Raw genomic sequence first — 22800 nt, forward strand, 5'->3', positions numbered from 1 at the left:
ATTATTTACGAAAACAATGTCAAAATTATTGGTATATTACACTTAAATAAAAACTCCGTGTAATTATTATTATTTATAATAAATGGTAAATAAATCATTTAACTTAATTAAGTGCTTTAAATAATATAATTATTTTAATTTTTGAAAGATATTTATCATCTTAATTGTTACTTAAGCTGTAAAGATTAAAAAAGAACAATAAAAGATGTCTGAGATTTAAAAATAAGCATGACAGAACAATATTTACATAAACTTCATATATATATATATACATATATATTAACTAAATATTTAACGTAAATTAGTTTTTCATACTCACAATGAAATTAATCATAAATCCTTTTTCTTATGATCTATCTAGTGAGAGGAGATATAATGGATAAAAATTTAAAATAAACGATAAAAGAAAGTTAAGAAATAATAAGAATGGAGAAAAAATGTAAAAAATTAAAAGTTTATAATTGTTTTTCTATTTTTACACCAATTTAAATATGTGATAATTATTTTTCCTCTTTCCTTTTACCAAACAAACCATAAATATTTATTTATAGTAATAAAAAAAATGTTTATTCTAAAATGATGGTGACTCACTTGCACAAACACTTATCAAAGTATAATCAAAAGACAGGCAAAATCTTATTTGCATGAAATGGATAAATAAATAAATAAATAGTTTCGCCAAATCAAAATCTAATATCAGAACCGCACGTGCACTTCCTATGTGACACCTTTCACAGTTTAACTGCCACTTTTATTATTCTATTTTTCCAACTTCAGAAATTCAATCACATAATTTTCCTGTACCAATTCCAGACTTTTTCATAATAATAATAATTCACTGACCCTATTCTATTTTTTAAGTTAAATTTCTATTTTATTGTTTTGTTATTTTTTGTTTTCCCCTTCGGGGATAAATCTCTCGGTTTTCTCAACTGGTATCTTCTAATGTTTCAATAGGGTTTCGAATTTTTTCTGTGTTTCCCTCTGAGATTCTCTCTGCTTTGGTTTTCTCAGTTTTTTTCCCTAATTCGCGGCTCTCCCAGGTTGAATTTGGTAGGTTTTTCCAATTTAGGGTTAGGGTTTTGTGCGTGGTAGTCAATGGTTTGTTGCGTGCAAATTTAATTGGGAGTGTTTTTATTTTGGTACCCGCTTCAGCTTCTTCGTTGGTTCTGTTGCAGAGAGAAATGGACACTTTCCCCTTTTGATCTTCTCGTCGAATCAAGCATCAAAATCTGAGCTTCTTTTGTTCTCCCGCTGTTTTTTGATTTGGGGTGGATTTTTTTGTTATTTCTATATTGGGCATCCTAGTACATTGAATTGGTTCTGCATTCACTCGAATTTGCAACGTGAGAGCTGGAGAAGCTGCGATGAAGTGGGTATTCTCCAAGTAGCATTCAATTCGAGGTCGAATATTCAGTCCGTGCATGGATCCTGGAAGGGATGCGGGTGGTGTAGCAGGGACAGTTCTAATTCCCATGCGTTTTGTATGGCCATATGGAGGAAGGAGTGTGTTTCTCTGCGGTTCTTTCACACGGTGGATATTTTGTTCATTGTTGCATGGGCATTTTAGTTTTTTGCTTAGAATGTTTTGGTTTAGTTTTGCTTGTCTCTCCTTTCATTTTAAATTTTATCTGAAAGGTGGTCTGAGCTTCTACCGATGTCGCCAGTGGAAGGTTGTCCAACCGTGTTTCAAGTTATTTATAATTTGCCACCCGGTTACCATCAGGTCAGTTTATGGCTGTGTTACCAGCTTAATGGTGCGTGTGTTGCGTTTGATGTTTTGTGGATTTTATAATTTGTATATTTCGTATTGTCAATATTGTTATCTGAGTTTGAGGTGTGCAGTGTGGCTCAAATATGGGATTTCAAGTAGATGATTATGATAAGAACTGATGGATTTAAAAGATGTTACTTTTAGGAAAATGTTTGACCATCATAATTGATGACTGTTGGATACTTATTATGAAATTACTTGAATGCAGTACAAGTTTTTTGTTGATGGAGAATGGCGGCATGATGAACATCAACCTTACGTACCAGGAGAATATGGTATGGTCAACACTGTCTTCTTGGCTACTGATCCCAACTACATACCTGTTTTGAATTCAGATGTTGCACCTGGAAATAGCATGGATGTGGATAATGAGGCTTTTCGCCGAGTGGTGAGAGTCCGGTTGACTGATGGTAGTGAGGTGCTGCCTAGAATATCCGAAGCTGATGTACAAATCTCCCGTCAGCGTATTTCTGCATTTCTTTCTTCCCACACTGCTTATGAATTACTTCCCGAGTCAGGCAAGGTTTGGAAGTTTTTACCTCGACCCTTTATTTTGGACATTATGAATTGTCAACATTGCATCAAATTCGCAAACTTCAAACTTGAATTATGAAGTTACCAATTTAATGACTTGTGGCCACAGGTTGTTGCTTTGGACGTTGATCTACCAGTGAAACAGGCATTTCATATACTGCATGAGCAGGTAACTATTTATCTTTTTCAGATGAACTGAAAGTAGGGCCCTTTTAGCCTATATTGAGTAATTTTTCTAAATGTGTGTCATTTACATACCTTTACACTGATAAATAGGTGAGAATGAACTCATACATTTTGAATTATTCTACGGAATTTGACCAGTTATTTTAGAATCTATGCTTTGGCATTAATTTTAAGTCTTTTCCTTATTCCTTCTTATGCATTAGTCTTCTTAGGTTTAATGTGAATTGCTGATAGAAATTTGCATATGAATTTTTCTGATCTGGATTACTTACAGGGAATTTTCATGGCTCCTCTTTGGGACTTCTGCAAGGGGCAGTTTGTTGGTGTTCTCAGTGCTTTGGATTTTATTTTAATTTTAAGAGAGGTACTTATATATTTTATTTTAATTTAATTAGACTATCACATGTTTAGGATCATTATTTATTTGTATTAGCAATTTTTTTTTTCTGCTTTTTTTTTTTTAGTTTTGCTATCTTTTATGTGATGTTTTGTGATGCTGTGAAGAAAGGCCATTACATATCTAGTTGTTATGACAAGTTACAAAACCCGGTTTCAAAAGGAAAAGGCAAACAAGAAAAATTATTGAAAAACATGTAGTTTTATTCTTGAAGGCTTTGGTAGTTTCTTCCTTTCCAATCAAACAGTCTACTTGTATGACTGAACATGTGGCTTGTGCAATAAACTTCTTGCCAGTGATATATGTTCAGTTTTGGCACTTGGTCATCAGTTAGTGGCGGACCAAATTACTAAAATGTAGGAATGGTAGTAATGTTGAGACATTGGATGTGTATATATGAATTGATCTATTCTGCATATTTGCATAACCAGCTCCGACCTGTTGCTATAACTACTTTTTTTTAAAATTATTTCACGTTGGTTATGAATAAGATGAATTGGTGTGTAAAATTCTACTCCAAAAATTGAAATATTCTATTGTGTCATTTCTAACATTTTATATGCACAACGATAATAATCAGTGAATAAGTTTTTACTCTTAAAGATGTTGATATTGGCATTTGTTTGGGCAGTATAATATGATCTGGGTATCAGAAATAATTAATGAGGATCAATTTCAAAATTTTGAAGTATGGTTAATTGCTCATTTGAATTGCACAGTTTTGAGATTACTTTGTCTTTGTTGCTTCAATATGCATTGTTTATCCTTTGAGTTATACAAAGGAAACAAGATATAGCCTTCGCTACTTGTTTATTCATGACCCTTTTCATAAAAAGGAATCTGTATGCAGATCTTCATCTGAAAAGAAAATATCTATCTCAATCCTATCTCAAATGAACCAAATCATAAGATTTGTGCTGTTAACAGTATTGAGCTTCTGCATCAATTCCATTTGTATCATCCTGATATCCACTGTAATTCCATTTATATCATGGGAAGAAAGAGTTACCTTTAGCATTTTTTTTACGTTTTCTTGTCAGAGGAATACATGTCTAATAAACCTGATACAAGTAGCTTATTTATATCTTTTATGTTAAACGTGGAAGGAGAAGGTCTGATCCATGGTATTTAATTTTTGTCCAAACACACACTTAATGCTTCAATGTAATAACTTTTCGTTTTCCAGCATTATTAGTAAGAAGAAATAATTGTTTGGTAACTTATTACTCTTCATATTGATAATCCGTGGAATATATAGCTCTGGTTCTTTTGCAGCTATTGTGCATCAATTATTATTCTTAAATTTTCGCACAGATACCCTTAAGTTTGTCTGTGTGTGCACTTTTGCATAGCTTGTTGAAACTTTTAATTTCCTATTTTCAGCTGGGGAATCACGGGTCTAATCTGACAGAGGAGGAGCTTGAAACACATTCCATATCAGCTTGGAAAGAAGGAAAGTCTTATCTAAATAGGCAGAACAATGGACATGGAGCTGTGTTTTCCAGACGTTTTATCCATGTAAGTTTTTTTTATGGTCGTACTATGCATAACTCTCATTTTTTATTGCTTACTATGTTTTGTAAAATCTGTAACAGTTAATAATGAGGATTAGTCGCGATAGCTTGTTTTTTGTGAACACATGTTTTTACACTTTTCATCCTTTGTATAGTCTTACCATGTTATAGTCTTACCATGTTACTCTTATCTTCATCAACCAACCTTTTTGTTTCTATAATTTGTAAGAAACTACTCACAATGATTGTTTTTATTTTGATAATTATCATAACAAAAATAATTATTTTTTAATTGTATTCATTGTTTTTTATTATCATAAAAGATGTGGATACATAGGTGGGATAGCGGCTGTGTTTCCACCTGTATATACAAAGATCATGGTGTATAATGAACAGCTTGAGTTACTTTCTGCCGTGTTTTTTTTTTTGTCGCTAATTCATTCTGAGTAAAAGGCTGATGAAGTTAAATGTAGATTAGTGTTTGTGGTAAGCGTAAGTAAATCAAAACAAACCAATAACATAGTTGATGGTTATGGCACCATCATAATGGAATAGTGGGGCACATTTTATGCTCACCACCATTTGCCTCCTGCTTTTTGCTGCTTTCTATTATTTTTTTCTTTGTGGTTCCCATTGCCCTGGCAACATTGTGGTATATAGCGATCATGGCATAAATGGACTGTTTTTTTCAACACACTTTTTAAAGAGTTTTAAATAGGACTTTTAGAATCTGTCTTCGCTCATCACACTCTCCTGGGCCTATCTTTTGCTACTCATTACCTTCCACCACCTTCTGATGACTGAACCCAGTGACTCAAACCCTGGTGATCAAAACTTCTGTAAACCCTGTCTGAGTTAATTATCTTATTTTCTTTTTCTAGTTTTCATCAACATCTTTTCTTTTGTCCTTTTTCTCTTTTTATAGTATTTCTTACAGTCCAAACTTCACTGTCCAAACTTATTAGAGCTTAAAATATTGAAGTGTTATCATTACTATGACTATTGTCCATCTCGTTTCCATTTGCTGTTATTTCAGGTTAAGAAGAAATAGGCCTGTGTCTACTTAGATTTGATCTTTCCTTGTAAAAAAAAGACGAATAAATATTGTTGCTCCTTCATTATTCTTGTATATTTTTTATTCATTTTAGTTTTGATTTATTAGGTTAAATTCAGTCTGTTTTGCGTAGGTAGTGTGTGTGACAGTCAATGCATGGAATGGAACATAAGACAAGGCTGTTGAGTTTAAATTTTCTAGGGATGGAGTTGCCTTTGTAACCTTCCTAAAAACCTATCTTGTACTAGGCTTGTATGTATTTCCAATCATGAAACAATTGGTGGTTTTAGTGATTATCATTGTATGCTTTAATTAAAGGCACTTCTGTATTGCATTGCACAATTTATAGTTACCGTAGTTCTATTGGTTCAATATGTTTGACATTCTTATGCATTATTCTTTTATGATGCAGTCAGGGCCATATGACAATCTGAAAGATATTGCCGTGAAAATCCTCCAAAAGGAGGTTTCAACTGTTCCTGTTATCCATTGTTCTTCTGAACATGCTTCATTTCCACAGTTACTACACCTTGCTTCGCTTTCAGGAATCCTTAAATGTAAGCTTTTTTGAAAGATTTCTTTAACAATGTAGGTAGGTATGATCCTTACCAATTTGATTTTCAGGCATTTGTAGGTATTTTAGGCACTGCTCTAGTTCCTTGCCTGCACTTCAATTTCCAATCTGTGCAATCCCTGTGGGCACGTGGGTACCCAAAATTGGGGAATCAAATCGGCGGCCTCTAGCAATGTTGAGACCAACCGCTTCTCTTGCTTCCGCCCTAAATTTATTAGTTCAAGGTGTGAACTTTGTCTGACCTTGAACATAGTGTATCAAAAAGAAAAGCAACAGAGAAAGAATGAAGATATTGGTATCCTATTATACTTTTGAGGTATTAGGCTGATGATAGAGAGCATTGTCTCCCACTATGAGACAAATTTTGTTGTATGACTAATCATCAACAGAAAACATGAATTTTATGGGGTGATTTAATTTTTTATACAAGCATTAAAATGTAAACGAAACGTTTTCTTTGAGCAAAAGCTAAATTTTAGTTACATTAATTCTCGCCCTTTGCTTTTGCAGCCCAAGTAAGCTCAATACCTATAGTTGATGATAATGACTCGTTACTGGATATATATTGTCGGAGGTCTGTTGTGTTCTATATCCTTATTATTGTTACACGTCATGATGCCTAGTTTAATATACTATCTCTTAGTCTTATGGTTCAAGCATTATTTCTCCTAGCTTTCGTTCTTTGCATGGGTTGTATAATCTGACTTTTCCACCCCATCATTCTTTATTGGCAGTGACATAACAGCTTTGGCGAAGAACAGAGCGTATACACATATTAATCTTGATGAAATGACTGTTCATCAGGCAAGTTCTTTTTCATTTTGCATACCTATAAACTGCCAACAATCAAATGTTTTTAAGACATATATGTTATGATTTCATCTTTTCCTCATTTACTTAGGATGTTTATTGAGCCTACTAGCCTAGGCGACGCGGATGATCTTAAGAATTTGTAGATTTATTTAGCACCCTTTCTGTAATTATATTTCTTTTAAAAAGCAATGTTTAGTTGACATTATATAGCACAAGGTTAGCTAGAAGGTCTTGATTTAGGGGTTTGGTCTTGTTGAAATATATAATTTCCTTTATTCTTAAAGTAATATAGCCTCATATCATGAATAACATTTGAACATGTGTTTTTTTTTTCTTGACTATTTGCTGCTGAGTTGATCCTGTGGATGATACTCAATAAACTTGATGAACAAATAGATTCTTAAGTCATATCTAGTATGATATGGAATTTGATTATCTTTTCCCCTTCAAACATTAAGGTCAAAAAGGTTTTGATTTAGGTGTCTGGTCTTGGTGAAATATACAATTTCCTTTATTTTTAAAATAATGTTGCCTCATTTCTTGAATAACAGTTGATTATATGTTTATTTTTCTTGACTATTTGCTATTGAGTAGATACAGTGGATGACACTCAATAGACATTGATGACTAAATAGATCCTTACGTAACATTAAGGAAGTTGGGTAATTTTGATATTTTGTTTTTTCAAATATTAATGTCGATGCCAAATTGAGGCTCTTTACTTTTTGATGTCAACAGTCAATGTGCAATATATATCGGAAAAGATTCACTTATGCTGGGGGCAATTCTTGCAAACTACTTTACTTAATAACTTATTATATAATATAAATTTCATAAATCCAACCATTGAATTTAGATAAGTTGAAATTTTTGTATGTGTATAATCTTATAATCAACATTGACTTATATTTTAAAAGTATATGTTAAAATAAAGTTGATTGATGAAGTATCAAATAACTTTTATATTAAATATATTCTAAATTATATGAATTTTTGTAGAATTTGTCTATAATTAATGAGAGTTCTCTATCCAGCAACTGGATTAAATAAATTCAATGTCTATGAATAGTTAGACAAGCCACACTTTTGGAATAAGTAAATTTCTCCCCCCCAACATCCCTGCATTATCTATTTTTGTGAATGATCTAATTTCCGCAGAAGCCAGTCTATTTGTTAATAGTGCTCATTTTATTTAATCTGTATTAATATAAATGTGTCCTGAAGGCTATTCCTATTATTGAGACATTTTTAATTGCCACATTTTTATGATTAGGGGTGGAATTTTATTATTGCTCTGATTGTTATATTTTATTTTAATTGAAAATATAAATGTAAGCATCGCTGTCTGCCCATTTTCTGAGCTAATGTTGCATACTTTATCTATTGATATGAAGGCATTATAGTGGTTTTCTTCTTGTGACCTTAGTATCTTTTCTTTTGCATGTTTTTTGGTCCAGGCTTTGCAGTTGGGCCAGGACGCATATAGTCCCTATGAGCTTAGAAGTCAAAGGTGTCAGATGTGTTTGCGTTCTGATTCTTTGCATAAAGTGATGGAACGCTTGGCAAATCCAGGTGTTCTTGTTTTCCTTCTCTGATGTGGCATGGCTTTTAATATCATTTTCTATGCAATTATGTGATTGATTGACTGTTAATTCAAAGGTTAACTTTTTCATTTTCTTTTGGTAATTTTGGGTTAGCTTTCAGTTCTTATCAATCTTCATTTGTACATTCTAACTGTAGACATGTAACCCCAGATTTCATTGAATATGGAGAACAGAAAATTATTTTACTTGACATTTGTATATTTACTAAAGTTATGTTGTTTCTGGGTACCTTGAGTTAGCTCTCTTTCCTCCTGCAACTATCTGACGGTTTTTCTCAGCCATACTGAAAATAAGTGTTTTCTGTATCCCTAATCATTGTATAGATTATTGCTTAGCATTTAACATATTCTACCAAGCTTAGAAGTATGTAACATATTCTACTTAGCATTTAACATATTCTGATGACACCCTCAATGAATGTTCACTAACAAACTAAATTGAGACACTAGTGGCCGGACAAAAACTGAAAGGAAATTGACTAGAAAACACTTTTTTTTGCCTAAATTTCATAGCATGTTATTTATTGAGATTCTGTTGATAGAATTGCATACCAGATGGCAATATAAATGATAAAAAGTTGTGTCCAAATTACAACTGTGTGCAATATCCATTTTGTTAAAGCTTCAATTTTGAGATTGTCTTTCTGAATGTTCTAATACTGTTGAATGGCGGAGTCAGGTGTGAGGCGGCTTGTGATTGTGGAAGCCGGCAGCAAGCGTGTAGAAGGCATTGTTTCATTGAGCGACATATTCAAGTTCTTCCTTGGTGGTTAGTTTGGATTGGTGAAGAAGTGAAAGGGTCTGTGTAGTGCTTATGACATACAATTAGCCGCCATGACTTGTCCAGCCATTGAAAGTGCTTTCTACACGGTGATTTTTATCTCATTTCATTGTAATACAATTGGATTGGCCTCTTGCTTTATTGCCTCTTTTTAAGATTTTAGGCTGAGAGAGAGGCCTGTAAATTCAGAGTATTTGATTGCCCCAAAATTTATTCATCTCTCCCCATTCGTATTATCTTCAAATGTATTGTGCTCCTGACAATAGATACCAGCAAGGTGGGGGAGCACAACATCTGTAATCATTCCATGCTGTGAAGATATCAAGTTTGAAGAAAAAAAAATGAGGATGAAGATTGAGATACTGTTGTTTTATATTTGTTGATTAATAATCCATACTTAGGGTTTGATTGTTTACCTTACTTAAGAATAACTTTAGCCTAAGTAGCTTATCAATAAGGGACCTTTGCATATGAAGTTGTATCATTAGAGTAGCTGATGTGAACAAAAAACCTATAAGCAACAATTGTCTGTACTAGTTTATCTAATAGTAGGACATTTTTAAGCAACTCTTCCATTGCATGGGGTGCTGGTTAAGTTATACATTCCAAAGCTAGTTTTTTCCAAGTCAAAATTTCACTTTCAAATGGAGTAAGGATGAATTCACAAGTGTTAGAAACATCTAATGAATTTGAACAACATATCATCAATAAATAAACTTGAGGTCAGAGGAGTTTCTTGGGGATTGTTAGGAAGAAACTACAATGCATTACATCATTGTAGTGCTTACATTGAGGTCAGAGGAGTTTCTTTAAGGTAGATTATTTGTCTTATTAATATTTAATTGTAATATATAATGATTATTATCCTTATTTGTTTTAATTTGTAGTGCTTACATCAACCATGAATTTAGGAGTGTGAGTACTATATAATGATACATGCACACAATTAAATTCGTAAATATTAGTGACCAATGGAGAAAAATAATATACAATTAACTCATGCTTTAAATATTTAAATGTGAATGTCATCTTTTATTGATAAAACGAATATTCATTTTCATTCAAAGATGAAATATTACAAGAGGATTTAAGAGCACCAAACATTAGTTATTTTAAGTATAAATTCTAGATGATTATGCTATGATTTGTACAATTAATAAATTGCTATGCACTTAAATACATTTTACCCAAGTTTAGAATTGATTTTGTACTATTTTATTAGGCTTTTATTTGAAAATATCTACTCAAAAGTGTTTGTTATACAGAACATATTATTGTTCCAGTAACGAAGTGATTAGATCAAACATTTTTTTTCTTCCTAAAATACCTTTTTATCATTTTAGTATACATTTATCATAAAAGTGTTATTTTTTATAACAGTTATAAGTTTTTGTCTTTTTATATGAACCTCTAAAATTGATATATATAATATGATAATTGTTTAATTCACATAAAAAAGAATTAAACTTTGTTTTATTTGCATTTATGTCAGTTTTCAATCTATATAAAGGTCTATTTTAATTTTAATAAAAAACCGTGGAGTAAAAAACCGTGCATAATAAATTTAATATTTTTGTTCTTTAACTAATTTTCATTTGAACAAACTATATAAATTCTTGTTGAAAACATTATAGTATACTAGTGAAAAAAACAAAACACATGGACGCATCATGTGTATCTATTTCTTTTATCATAACAATAAATAAAAAAAATATAATTATAAATTAAATATTATCATAATTCAACATACAAATTATTTTGAAAGAATATAAAATGTTGTGTTAACTTTTATAGTATTATATTTAAAGAAGATTTAAGAATAATTACTATTTGTTATAGGTAACTTTTAAAATAATAACATTAATAAAATTTACTTTATTAATAGAACAAAATTAACAACAATGCATATGATTAAAAATTAATTATAAAGTAAAATTCTTTATATTAATAGCTATAGACCATGGACGGTATATTACACTCTCTAAATTTTAAATAAATATTAAATGAGTTTATTCCTTTTATCTGAGTTTGTTTTCTTTGCGTACAATAAATTAAATTTATTTCAAACTCCAAAGGAGAAAGAGTAACTAGGATTTGAAGAGAGAGAGAGAGAGAGTCACACAGCAGATCTTCCTCCAAATCGAAATGGTCAAAGAAATTGAAACTCTGACAGAAGATGAACGACGCGCACTTCGTGGCAGCAAATTTGCTCCTCTTCCTAGAACTTCCAGTTCCAAACCTAGGTTAGCTCTTCCTCTCTTTAGGGTTTTGACTCCCTTTTCAATTTTAGACTTAATTGTCACAATTTCAGAGTTCTGGCCCCTTCAGTTTTAGTGGGTCTGACTTGAATTTTTGATTGGTGGTTTTCTTGACAGGTTGGCTCATCCCGGTGGACCCTTGGCGACGAATAAAGCAGCGGCATTGGCCAAGTTTCTTGAGAGAAAGCTGAAAGACCCAAATGGGTTGGCATCTATTAATCCTGATCTCCTTGAACTGGCTGTAAATAATGCCAAACAAACTGTCCATGCAAGTAAGTCTTCTAACTCTATCTCTCCTTTCTTGTAAGGCCTCTGTCTTGAATTTTAATATTTTAGTGTTTTTATACATTCATTTAATCATAGATTGTGATGTATGATAAGTTTACTGTGTTTTGCAATTATAGCTTTAAAGTCATATATGATGATTTTTTTTATTAGCCGACAATCTAGAATTTTTTTTTTTACCTCAGAATTTCTTGAAGTTGTGCTTATTTTTGTGTATTAGATCAGTTATTTATGTTTCATTGATTTAATTATTACTTGGTTTTTATACTCGATGATATTTTGCTGTTTTGACCTTATAGACCTTATATGTACATATTGTAAGTTTTAGACTGTTCACTCGAATGTATTTTGATGTGTTTTGGACTCTACCGTCAGTTGTCTTCAACTCTGATAACTTTGACAGCTTCTGGCGCTATTAAATTGTCTAAACTTTTCTATCGATGTAAAATTGTCAGAAACTTTTCTATGGCGGATGAAGAATTTTGACAGTTTTACACAGCAAAAAAGAGTTTTGTAGGGGTCTTAACAGCAACACGAACACTACAAGCCACTTTAGCAACGATGTACATGACAAAGGAGGAGACTAAGTTTGCAATTTTTACATGTAGGATTATTGACTGCATTAATAATAAAGACTGTTATTTATTTGGTTATTAAGTTGTTGTATGAGATATTTAGATTTCATTAGACTTGTTATTTATGTCGAGTGTGGTTTTGCTTCTGATAATTTGACGCATATATTTATCTTCTTGGCCATGTTAAGTGAAAAAATATCATTTCTGTAATGTTAGGTATAATCTTTTCTGTTGGATTTTGGTTTCTAGTTTCCTTATCCCATGTCTTTAATTTAATTTATGTTATATTCATTAAGTGTAATATTTTATGGTTCCCTGCAAACATTAGGTGGTTCTTCCAATTTTCAAAGAACTATTCGGCATGTGGACTCCTTTGGTGACTCTGATTCTAAGGTTCTTACTTCATTGTTATTAATGGTGTCTGGACATTTGTTGAGATATCTGCATTTTTCACTTTCTGAGTTTGTTATCGATGTTGATAGGATTCTAGCGAAGATGAACTGAACGAGCTAGCTGAGGTAAAGGAATGCAAGAGAAAGAAGAAAAAGAAAGAGAAAAAGAAGAAAGAAAAAAAGAAAAACAAAAAGCGAAAGGTCTCTGCTTGCTAATGTCACTGGTTATTTACCTTGAGACTTTTTCCATTCACGTAATTAGGTTTATTTTGCTGCAGAATGCAGAGGACCTTGGATGTGCAGTGATGAAAAAGCCTAAACAGAAGTTTAAATTCTGATATTACTTGTACTAGCAGATTTTTGAAACAGAGGATTGGTGCCAAAAAATTTTAGTCATGGTTTTCTTTCCTCGCCCAAATTTGTTAGTTACAAGTAAATGCCCAGCAGTTGATGGAATGCTGTGACAGAGCTTTTTTATTGTATCGATATTCCCACCAAGCTACAACATAAACCACAAACTTTTTTTATTTGATTCTTTCAAGGTATACTGCTGGAAGGAATTTGTGTGAAAACAATTCTAATTTCCAAAGGCTAAGGATGGTGAAAATGCACATAGGGTGGTGCTATTTTGATCTTCGATGTCATACTCGATTTCAGCAGGGATATACACTTCCTTTTGACCATCCTCTCTTTCAGTATTGTATTGTATTTTTCTGTTATTTTTTTTTATCTCGTTCGTTTTCTTTATACTCATCTCTGTTTTCTATTTAATTTAGTTTTGCAAAAAAGAACAAACTCTAGATTTGATTTTAGTTGATCCTACTTTATATTTTGCTCTTTCCCCACGTATATGCATTAGTTGTGTTGTGTATGCCATAGATACAAGGAGGGTTGTTTCTTATGAGATGTGCAAGAAGCATTTTTCTTGCTAAAAGTATGCAGACAGAATCAGGTTCAGTTACATGTAAATGGTCGAAGTAATTCTACAGTCATGGACTATTCTGATAGCCCTTTGAGTATATTGAGAAGGTTTCTATGGCAGACATGAATATGATTGCTACTTGATTGTAGTTGAGCTCACTTTTTGTTGTGATGGTAATATCAATCATCTATATCGTTAAAAAAAACATCTTACATTTTGACATGGGGGCAGGTTCTTCCTGCACCTTCATAAATTCCCCCTGCACTCTAATATAAAAAAAAAAAAAATCTGTTTTTGTCTTTTTTTTTTATTGTGTAATTTGAAAGTAAAAACTGATTTTCAGATTGTCAATTTCAGAAAACATTTTGAATTATGTAATCTAAAAACCAAAAATGATTTTTGGACTGTACATTCTGGAAGTTAAAAATGACTTTTTAGTTGTGTAATTTGAAAGCTATTTTTATTTTTTCAAAAAAGACTTTTAAATTGTATAATCTGAAAAAATAATTATTTTCAGACTGAAATCCAAAAGATATAAAATATAAGTATATATAGTTTTGAGTCATGAGTTTATTAATCAATCTCAGTGACATTGGTAAGTTGATGACTGAACAATTTTCAAGTCCTAGTTTCCATAGTTTGGTTGTGCCCTTTTCCTTAAACCTTTTATTAAAGTCTGCATTTTAAGAAAATAATAAACTGTCACCTGTTCCTAAAAGAAACGAATTTTCAAAAAAGGAAATAGTCTGTTTGAATATCTTGAAAGTTGTCTAACTAAAAGATCGTAATCACTGTATGTGACATGGTAAGCATGTTGAACAGTACAAGTTTATTGATCATCCCGCTTAATCAAAACTAAGATAATGCCTTGTGTACTGCAAAAGTGAATCACAAAGTCGAAAGCTTTTCATTTCTTCTATATTGATCTCTTCGGCAAAAGAATCACATTTTCCTCCTTTTGTTGGTGTTTTTCTTTTCCTCAAAGTTACCATTGTGATTAACATTTCGCTCCTCAGCAGCATTTTTTCCCTGTTCTTCCAGTGCTTTTTTGACAAAAACGTTCAGTTTCCATACTGTGTAGTCGGTCTGCATAAAGTGGTCAAATTGGTTAACAGCACCAAAGCACATGCTATACAAAACAACTTAGTATAGTCAAGACAAAATTAACAACAAATGAATGAGAACAAACTTTGTTAGCCATAGAGTAACGTTGTAAACCTGCTTATCAAGGTCAAGGTTCACTTCTTGATCATTAGGTTTGAAGGTTGGGTCATTCTCAGAAATTATCTGCAATGCCTTGTTGAGATTCTCAAAATTCAGTCTGCTGAAAGACTTAACAAGTTCCAGTCTCTCACGAATCGATATTTTCCTGCAGTATTATTGCCAACAAAGTAACAATGCAGAGTACCCATAATCAACTAAATGACACAACATGTATCAAAGTCATGTATTTAAAGGATCAAATTATGAAAAAACAAATATTTATGGACCACTTATTGCTGGACTAAATAATACACTGGTATCTGCATTACTCCTTGTGAATGGTCACTTTCTAAACATAATCAATTCATGCAAGAATAAAAATTACACTTCATACTCAAATCTGGAAGATTACCAGAACCTGATCACTTTATCCCAATGAAGTGTCAACTAGGTTAGTTAATTTTTTACCAGAGGAATTGAACCCGCAGCCTCTTCTATTTTTCTTTCAAAACCCTTCAAATCTAATTAAAAAAATAATTCAAAAACATTTATTTCCTAAGCAATGAACAAGGAAGAACACCAAAATGACACTCTTAATACAAGCAGCGACAAAAGCCTTATCACACTAGCTGGGATCGACTATTTGCAGCATAAAACTCCATTTGGCTCTGAATGCTGAATCTTCTGAGACATCTCTCATCACATTTGACAATGTTGTTCTGTTTGGTTTGGTTGGGTGGAAAAAACAAAGTTCTTCCATGCTTCAAAGAACAGCTGCAGTTTGGCTTTGCATATTATTATCTATATGGATACACAGGAACGATATTTTTCTCAATGCTTCTCAGCTTAAACAAGAAAAGGTGGTGGGAATCGGTCAAAGTTAGAAGTTGGTTGTGGATAAAAGGAAAACTTGAAAAAGCATCAATGTCTAATTAAGAGTGGTGGTCAAATCCTGTATTGTGTCAACCACCTTATTGTAAATCTGGGACTGAATCTTGATTTAAAAGGTCCATTGGACTCCAATCTTGCAATAAATTTGGCTTTATATAGAAAAAAGACCAAATCAACAGATATATTATTTGTCAAGATATTCCTTTTAATGACACTGAAATATAACGGAAAATTTGAACAGCATGAGTAGGTGGAGAAGTTAGTGATACCTTTTGTACTTAGAACTGAAGATGCTGGTAAATCTTTACATATTCAAGTACCATTTTGAATTTAATATCTCAAGATTTTAGTAACATTTTAACTTCATTGTCAAAGACAGAACAACAAACACCCAGATGTCTAATAACACTCATTTATTGCAATCTGACCTTCATCACCATGTAATAATAAATATTAATGGACAGCTATTTCACGAACCTGCACTTTTCAATGACCATTTCTTTGAGATTCTTTAAGTGCACCTCAACCTCGCATAGCTGAAACAACATGTAAGCAAACTCATTAACCATCTGATTTACTATAAAGTAATGCAATAGATTTTACACACAACTTAGAAAGAAGATAGTGTATCAACCGAAATGCTTATATCCTTTGCCATATTGGCATAAGTAGCTTCTTGAGCAAGCTGCTTTTCCATCTGCATATGTGCTTCTTCCTTTAATTGTTCATTTTCCTGAAATAATCACATTAAAAAGTACGGATATTTGGTATAATATTCATAGAATGACTAAAAATATAAGAAAGTTCCATTCATCCAAAGAAAGGAAAATATTTCGGGAGAACAGATTACCGCATGAGCAACTTTAGGCAACAGCTGTAGCCATTTCTTTTCAAATTTTTCAAGCAATGACTTTGCCATAATGTGGATATCATGTTTTTCGTTGTTATATTTCATTGCATTCTTAAAAATCAACCTGACATCAGAATATATCTCACGCACGTTCTTATAACCAGAACCATCCTTGACATCCATTTTCTTTTTTATCGTACTGAAATCCATAGGCTTTGCAATAATCTAGGACAAGAAAAGTAAACAAAATATTTTAATAAAGCAGTAAAAAAGTAGTGTTTTTCTAAAAGCTTACAAGTATACATGCTTTTAAGTTAAAAATGATAATGATTTCCAAAGTGATTCTGTTGACAAGGTGTCAAAAGAGGATTAAGAAACATCTCTCAATGTTTGGTTCTGTAGTTAATTTCTTTCCCTATATAATAGCTAGTAAATACTGTATTCTGTATGATTACTCTGTGATTGTTTTTGTTTAGCTTATTTTTATGTAATTCATTATTGCCAAATTTATTTCCATTTTAGGATTTAGTTTCCATCTTTCACCTAACGTAATTCTTCTCTATAAAGAGGGGAACCCTACACAAATTAATCATCAATCAATAATATTTCATACTATGAACTTGGTATCAGAGCACACGATCTTTGTGCATCTGATTTGGGGCAATGATTAACAGTTCCTCAGTTCCGTGTACGAGACCAAATAATGCTTTGGCATAGCAGATAAGGGCACCCTAAGTTTCAATATCTTAGACATTTGTTTCCAAATCTATTCAGAAATGCTGATTGTTCTTCTTTTAATGGTGAAAGTTCTATTCTTTCCAAAAGTCACAGAACTTCTCACTCTCTCAACCTTATCATGCATCTAAACCTTTTCATTTAATCCATAGTGATATATGGGTCCAACAAAAATTACATCCCAATTTGGAAAAGGTGGTTCATAACCTATATAACTTGTAACTATTCTATTTTCCTGTATGATTGCTCTGTCATCGTTTTTGTTTAACTTACTTTTAGGTAATTCTCTATTGTCATCTTTTCTCTCCTTTTTTAGGATTTAATTTCCTCTCTATAAAAAGGAGGAAACCAAAGATTAACCATCAATAATATTTCATATTTTCAACTCATAAATAATATATCTATAACTTTCCTTGTTTAGATATTTATAGTTAAAATCAAGAAAAATTAAATACCTCATGATAGTCATCCAACCCAAGACCTTCAACATCTACAGGGTCCAAGAAGGGCCAAGCCCATTTATGCTCAGCTATCTGAGAAAAAAAAATGTATCACTATTGATTTTCTGCAGGAAACTCGGTGCAGTCAATATAGAAGATTCAACAGAATAACAGGAGGTCATTCATTTATATAACCAAGAAGATAAACGATTAATGCACTGTTATTCTCAGTCAAAGTAAGATGGTAGTAGATATTCTTTTCAAGAAAATAAATACATCTAAATATGATAATTTATTTGTTTTATTTAAATTTAGTTAGTATTTTCAATTCAGGGAGACAAATGCATGCTTTGCAACAAAGAAAATGAGTAAAAAGGGTTCATACTAAGGCAAGAGCAAGTTATGACAGGGTCACATGTAGTCTCATAGAGCCATAGGCAAGATGACAAGTATGTGGATGTATGTATGCTAGAACATAGTAGTAAAGGGAATACATGAAATTTCAATACAGGTCCCATCTGGCTAACAAGCACAACCAATTAATGGCAAAACAACTAATGCTGTCTATTATTGAAAGCTGACCAAATGGTTTTGATTGATCAATGGTTAAAGTTCAATCCATGTAGGTCCAGTAGAAAGAATATAGACACCAATTTCCCATGTAGGTCCCTGATTGCATAATCTTAACCCACAATTGAAATTTGAAATAACAAAAACAGTTGCAGAGTATTTCCACTTGCCTGATGCAATATTGTGGAAAACTGTTGTATAACCTCTTGCATTGCGTTTGAAGAATTAGGTTCCTTACTTGATGAACCTTGCTGTGATCTTCTACTGCCAATAACAAGCTTCTCCCGGCCTTTGTCTTTGACACTATTAACTTGAGCTTTAGTCGAAAGGTAGAACTTTTCAACCTCAGCAACTTGCTCTTCAAGCTGTAGTCATGACAATTTTTTTATTTAACTCATTGTCAAGTTCAAACTTTAAGCACATAAATGCATAACAGCAAATTTGTGCCTAACAAAATATAAAGGATTCCCTGGACCTTAAACATGTGAAAAGTACTAAATACATGGGGAGTCCACCCTAGAAAGATATGTACTAACGGGGAAGAACCAAGCATTTAAGCATTCCATCAAACACCACATACTCTTCTGTACGAGACTTGGGCACCTCATAATGCCCAAATTCTTATCACATTGATAAAAGGTCTCAATGCTATTCCATTCATACAAACCAGCTAACAGTAATGTGTATTCTAGTTTACATCTACGATCTACGATCTACCCCATCGCAGTAACTTACGGAAGGCAAAGGTTGAAAACGAAAACATCAAAAAGGAGAAAAAAAATCATTAAAAAGGTCATTGTTCCAACTCCAAGGTATACAATGACTAGAATTCCCAAAGACAGCACTTCAAAAGAAGCCAAACTCTATATTCTCCCATGTTCATTAAAAGAAAAAATGAGAATGAGCAAGTGAAGCTCATAACTCTGCTCTTTAGTGTCCTAATAGATTAAAATTTCCATGCAACATTAGAACCCTGAATCCAATAAACATAGGGCGGGTGAAAAGAACACAAAATAAATAGTACAAAGATAACCAGCGGTAATTCTATATGATGTAAATAACTTAAATTCTTATTCAATAGCTTCTTATTACATGAAGACTTGCGTTATAACTATGATAATCAATCATGTTGGAACAGGCTAAAAGTCAGTAGTTTATTGAAATACACCAAGAGTTTATGAAAATCATAAAATATTTTCCAAATTCACAAAGATTCTCAGTACACTCTAAATATCCTCCCTAAATCAACCACGACAGAGATACAGCAGTTCCATAAAAAAAAAACATTAGCATTAGGAAAAAAGTTTCCAAGAACTTGTACTACTAGCACCAATTCGGGTATAAAACATGTTAAACAACCTATTGCAGAAGTGCCAAAACTATTTTATTAGCTTCCAAAGCAAAAATTTCAGAATTCAAATCAAATTTGTAGGTAAATCTCATGCAACAGAACTTTCAGATATATTACTCTTGTGCAAAACAAATCAATTACAAATCAACTAAAGCTTTGAATTCAGACTTAAGTCTGTCAAATGAATCAATTACAGAAAAAAGGCTATTGGCAATGACAGAAAAAAAAAGTACCAATTTTTCTACCATCAATTAACTTTATATTGTAACCCTAGAAATTATATAGGAAAAAAAGAAGTTACATAATCAATTTAAGGATTAAATGTTTCAGTGGGTTCATGCAAGGAGTCTTATTTAGTCCAACATGATAAAGTATCTCAGTACCAATACTATATAGTTATGGGGAAATGTTCATATTAGCCTCCCACGTGACTAGTACGACAAGACATGTTAGGTCTATACCAGAAAAAGAAATACTTGAAGTGTGACAAGAAACAGAGCGGAAAGGAAAACAAAGAATTAAATGGGTCCTACTCATATTCCAATAGAAAAACAGAGAAATGGTTATGAATTACGAAATGAGAAGTCACCTTTTGAACTTTGTTGAAATTTTCACTGACAGAATACCTAAACCGGTTCAAATCCTCCTTAATTGCATCAGGATTTGGATCCATTTCCTCACAGTTTTTTTTTTTTTTTTTTTTCTGGGGGTGTTATTTTTCAATCTGAGATTATATAGGTATGAATCCCTAAACTTTTTTCCACATCAGAATTTCCAACTGCGAAACATCGATTTAACCTAGTTTGCTGGTTGATTCTGTGATTTTGATTCAATAAATAACACAATAATTATGACATTTTGAACGATCTGATTAAATTGATCGACCCAGCACAGAAACAAAGATTGAATTTTTAAGAACGGTGGAGTTAATGGGTGATTGAATCCTTATTCGAACCAGGACAATTTATTAAGGTGGCATCATGTGTTGAAGTTCTCAAACTCAAACGCACACTTCTTGGCGTTATAACATTATTAAAACTTTCCTTATGAAAGAAACTGCCATCTCACTCTCCATTTTTGAATCTTTTTTTTACTTTCAAAAATAAAAAATACTCCGTCTTTTTCACTCTAAAAATATACAAGATGACTAGCATTGTCTTCCATTTTGGCTAAAAAAATTAGTAATTTAAAATATTTGAGTTTAGGATAACGTTTCTCATAGCCAAATTATTCTTTGTTTGAATTATGTTAATTAATAATTTCAAAGAAAATAAATACATTAGAGGATATATTTGATACTCCAAAATATATTGAGAAGAGTTCATTTTAATAATTTCAAAGAAAATAAATACATTAGATGATATATTTGATACTCCAAAATATATTGAGAAGAGTTCATTAAGTTTTTATTGTCGATGCATAAAATGTATATGTTGATTTTACTAAGTTTCATTTTCATATGGAGATGTCTACTGTTCTTTCCATTTGTTTTATTGTGGAGATATTCTGCCTAAGTTTTCTAGAAATTATTTAATCATTCTTTCCTTAATTAGCCTATATTTGACATTCAATACCTTGCAAAAAAAACCAACCTTTTCTAGCTATTTGCATTCTTCATCTCCTTTTCCTAAAAAGTATCATTAAGACAAGTATTTTTAACTCAAACCTTCCTTCTCCTTTGAAATACATATCCTATCCCAACCAACCCAAGCTAACTTTTCACTTTCCTTACATTTTTTTTCATAAAAAATTTCTCTGTTTTTCATCTTATTATAATCTACACCTTTGGGTAACTTGGAGAAAGACAAATATATGTATTTCTCTTTGTTCCATCATCATCCTTGCTAGTTTGGTTATATAGAAGTTCATTTTCATTCCAAATTAGCATCGGTTCAAAATATTTCATTACATGTTTCAAAGTCTATATTATCAATTGTTTCATTCTCTCAAAAATAAGGTTGTAGATCTTATAGTGTGTTGAAATCTTTTTAAGGTAGACAATCTTTTTATAAATGTCTAGTGAGTAGATAGTCTGATGAATCTAAGAGTTAATAATCTAATGACCAGAACAATAATTTTCTTTAGTGGATTGGTAATCACTCTTTACATTTTCTTTGTTAGGATTATGTTTTTAATTTTGATGAATTGGTTTGTGTCCCCTTTATAAGTGTGAGTTGTATGAAAAAAACATACAATATATAATAGATGCAAGTTGATTATTCTCTAGTTTATCATTGAATGAAAGAACTTTGTATTGGATTCTCCTTTTATTCCTTTACTTCTAGATTTGTTATGTAATAAAGATTGTTATTTTTTTTTTGTCTATTTTCAAAATTATACTAATATTTATCTCCATCAGGTAGATTTTGTACAATATGAAACCTAAGATATCATCGTCGAACGCTCTTATCTCGGTTTATCTATACATGCAACATTATTTTGGCATGTTCACCTAAGCTAGCTCGATCACACTAAATGGAGATAAAGTTAATTAATTGATAAGGAAGTGTTGTATCAAAGGTTAAGGTACCCTAAACCATCTTAAACTAGGTCATGCATACTCAGCATAAGCCCATATAGGTAAAGACTCATAAATGTAACACAAAAAGGTACTATTCGCAAGATATGACAACAAATTCATTAACTATTGCATTTTATTGTCTCTTACGTCTCGATGACTTGAGTGTTAGAGTATTGTTGCAGACACTCTAACTGAAAGACTTGAAAAATCTTAGTTTGAGAAGAGAAAGTGCAATCAAAAATTAGAAAGTAAACACAAGAAACCAAGTGGTCATCTTGGCCTTGTAAGAACTTCTATTTTCATCTTTTAGGTTCAATGCATTCAATTTTCCTATCAAGTTATCTATGTCCATTTATAGAATTCAAATTGTTTTTTATTCTCCCTTTTCAACTCCTTTTTAAGATTTTTCAAGTTTTTCTTTCAACACTTTACATCTTTTTGTATGTTTTATTAACCAAATTGAAAAACATGGTATCTATAAATTAGTAATTAAGTATTTCAAACTTTTAAAGTGTTCAATCCATTTTAGATGTTTTAACCTTAGTAGAAATTGATCTAATATGTTTTTATTCAACAA

The 22800-nt window shown here is 31.8% G+C and overlaps 3 protein-coding genes across 6 annotated transcripts; 2 read left to right on the forward strand and 1 right to left on the reverse strand.

The window, feature by feature from the left end:
- Positions 1 to 858: 858 nt before the first annotated feature.
- Positions 859 to 9803, forward strand: LOC106762482 (sucrose nonfermenting 4-like protein). 2 transcript variants are annotated; one of them, XM_014646425.2, is made up of 13 exons: positions 859 to 1053; positions 1179 to 1534; positions 1639 to 1726; positions 1983 to 2297; positions 2418 to 2477; positions 2769 to 2858; positions 4275 to 4409; positions 5872 to 6016; positions 6084 to 6257; positions 6544 to 6607; positions 6768 to 6837; positions 8304 to 8418; positions 9129 to 9803. In XM_014646425.2, exons 2-13 carry the CDS (start codon positions 1425 to 1427, stop codon positions 9221 to 9223), a joined length of 1461 nt encoding a protein of 486 aa, XP_014501911.1. In that variant the 5' UTR covers positions 859 to 1053; positions 1179 to 1424; the 3' UTR covers positions 9224 to 9803. The 2 variants fall into 2 exon arrangements, with proteins under 2 accessions (XP_014501911.1, XP_014501910.1); XM_014646424.2 differs by having other exon boundaries at positions 859 to 1534.
- Positions 9804 to 11283: 1480 nt separating this feature from the next.
- LOC106761230 (treacle protein) lies at positions 11284 to 13569 on the forward strand. Its single transcript, XM_014644758.2, has 5 exons — positions 11284 to 11473; positions 11606 to 11760; positions 12677 to 12741; positions 12831 to 12941; positions 13019 to 13569. The coding sequence occupies exons 1-5, from the start codon at positions 11376 to 11378 to the stop codon at positions 13076 to 13078; spliced, it is 489 nt and encodes a 162-aa protein (XP_014500244.1). The 5' UTR covers positions 11284 to 11375; the 3' UTR covers positions 13079 to 13569.
- Positions 13570 to 14173: 604 nt separating this feature from the next.
- Positions 14174 to 20652, reverse strand: LOC106760043 (transcription factor GTE1). Of its 3 annotated transcripts, none has more exons than XM_022780194.1 (8): positions 20292 to 20652; positions 18522 to 18716; positions 17797 to 17874; positions 16607 to 16831; positions 16391 to 16489; positions 16234 to 16292; positions 14881 to 15031; positions 14174 to 14748 (listed from the first exon to the last, which is right to left on the reverse strand). In XM_022780194.1, exons 1-8 carry the CDS (start codon positions 20373 to 20375, stop codon positions 14605 to 14607), a joined length of 1035 nt encoding a protein of 344 aa, XP_022635915.1. In that variant the 5' UTR covers positions 20376 to 20652; the 3' UTR covers positions 14174 to 14604. The 3 variants fall into 3 exon arrangements, with proteins under 3 accessions (XP_022635915.1, XP_022635916.1, XP_022635917.1); XM_022780195.1 differs by lacking the exon at positions 20292 to 20652 and adding an exon at positions 19936 to 19964; XM_022780196.1 differs by lacking the exon at positions 16607 to 16831.
- Between the last annotated feature and the right edge of the window lie 2148 nt (positions 20653 to 22800).

The sequence above is a fragment of the Vigna radiata genome, chromosome 5 (genome assembly GCF_000741045.1).
Source record: "Vigna radiata var. radiata cultivar VC1973A chromosome 5, Vradiata_ver6, whole genome shotgun sequence".
Lineage (NCBI taxonomy): Eukaryota > Viridiplantae > Streptophyta > Magnoliopsida > Fabales > Fabaceae > Vigna > Vigna radiata.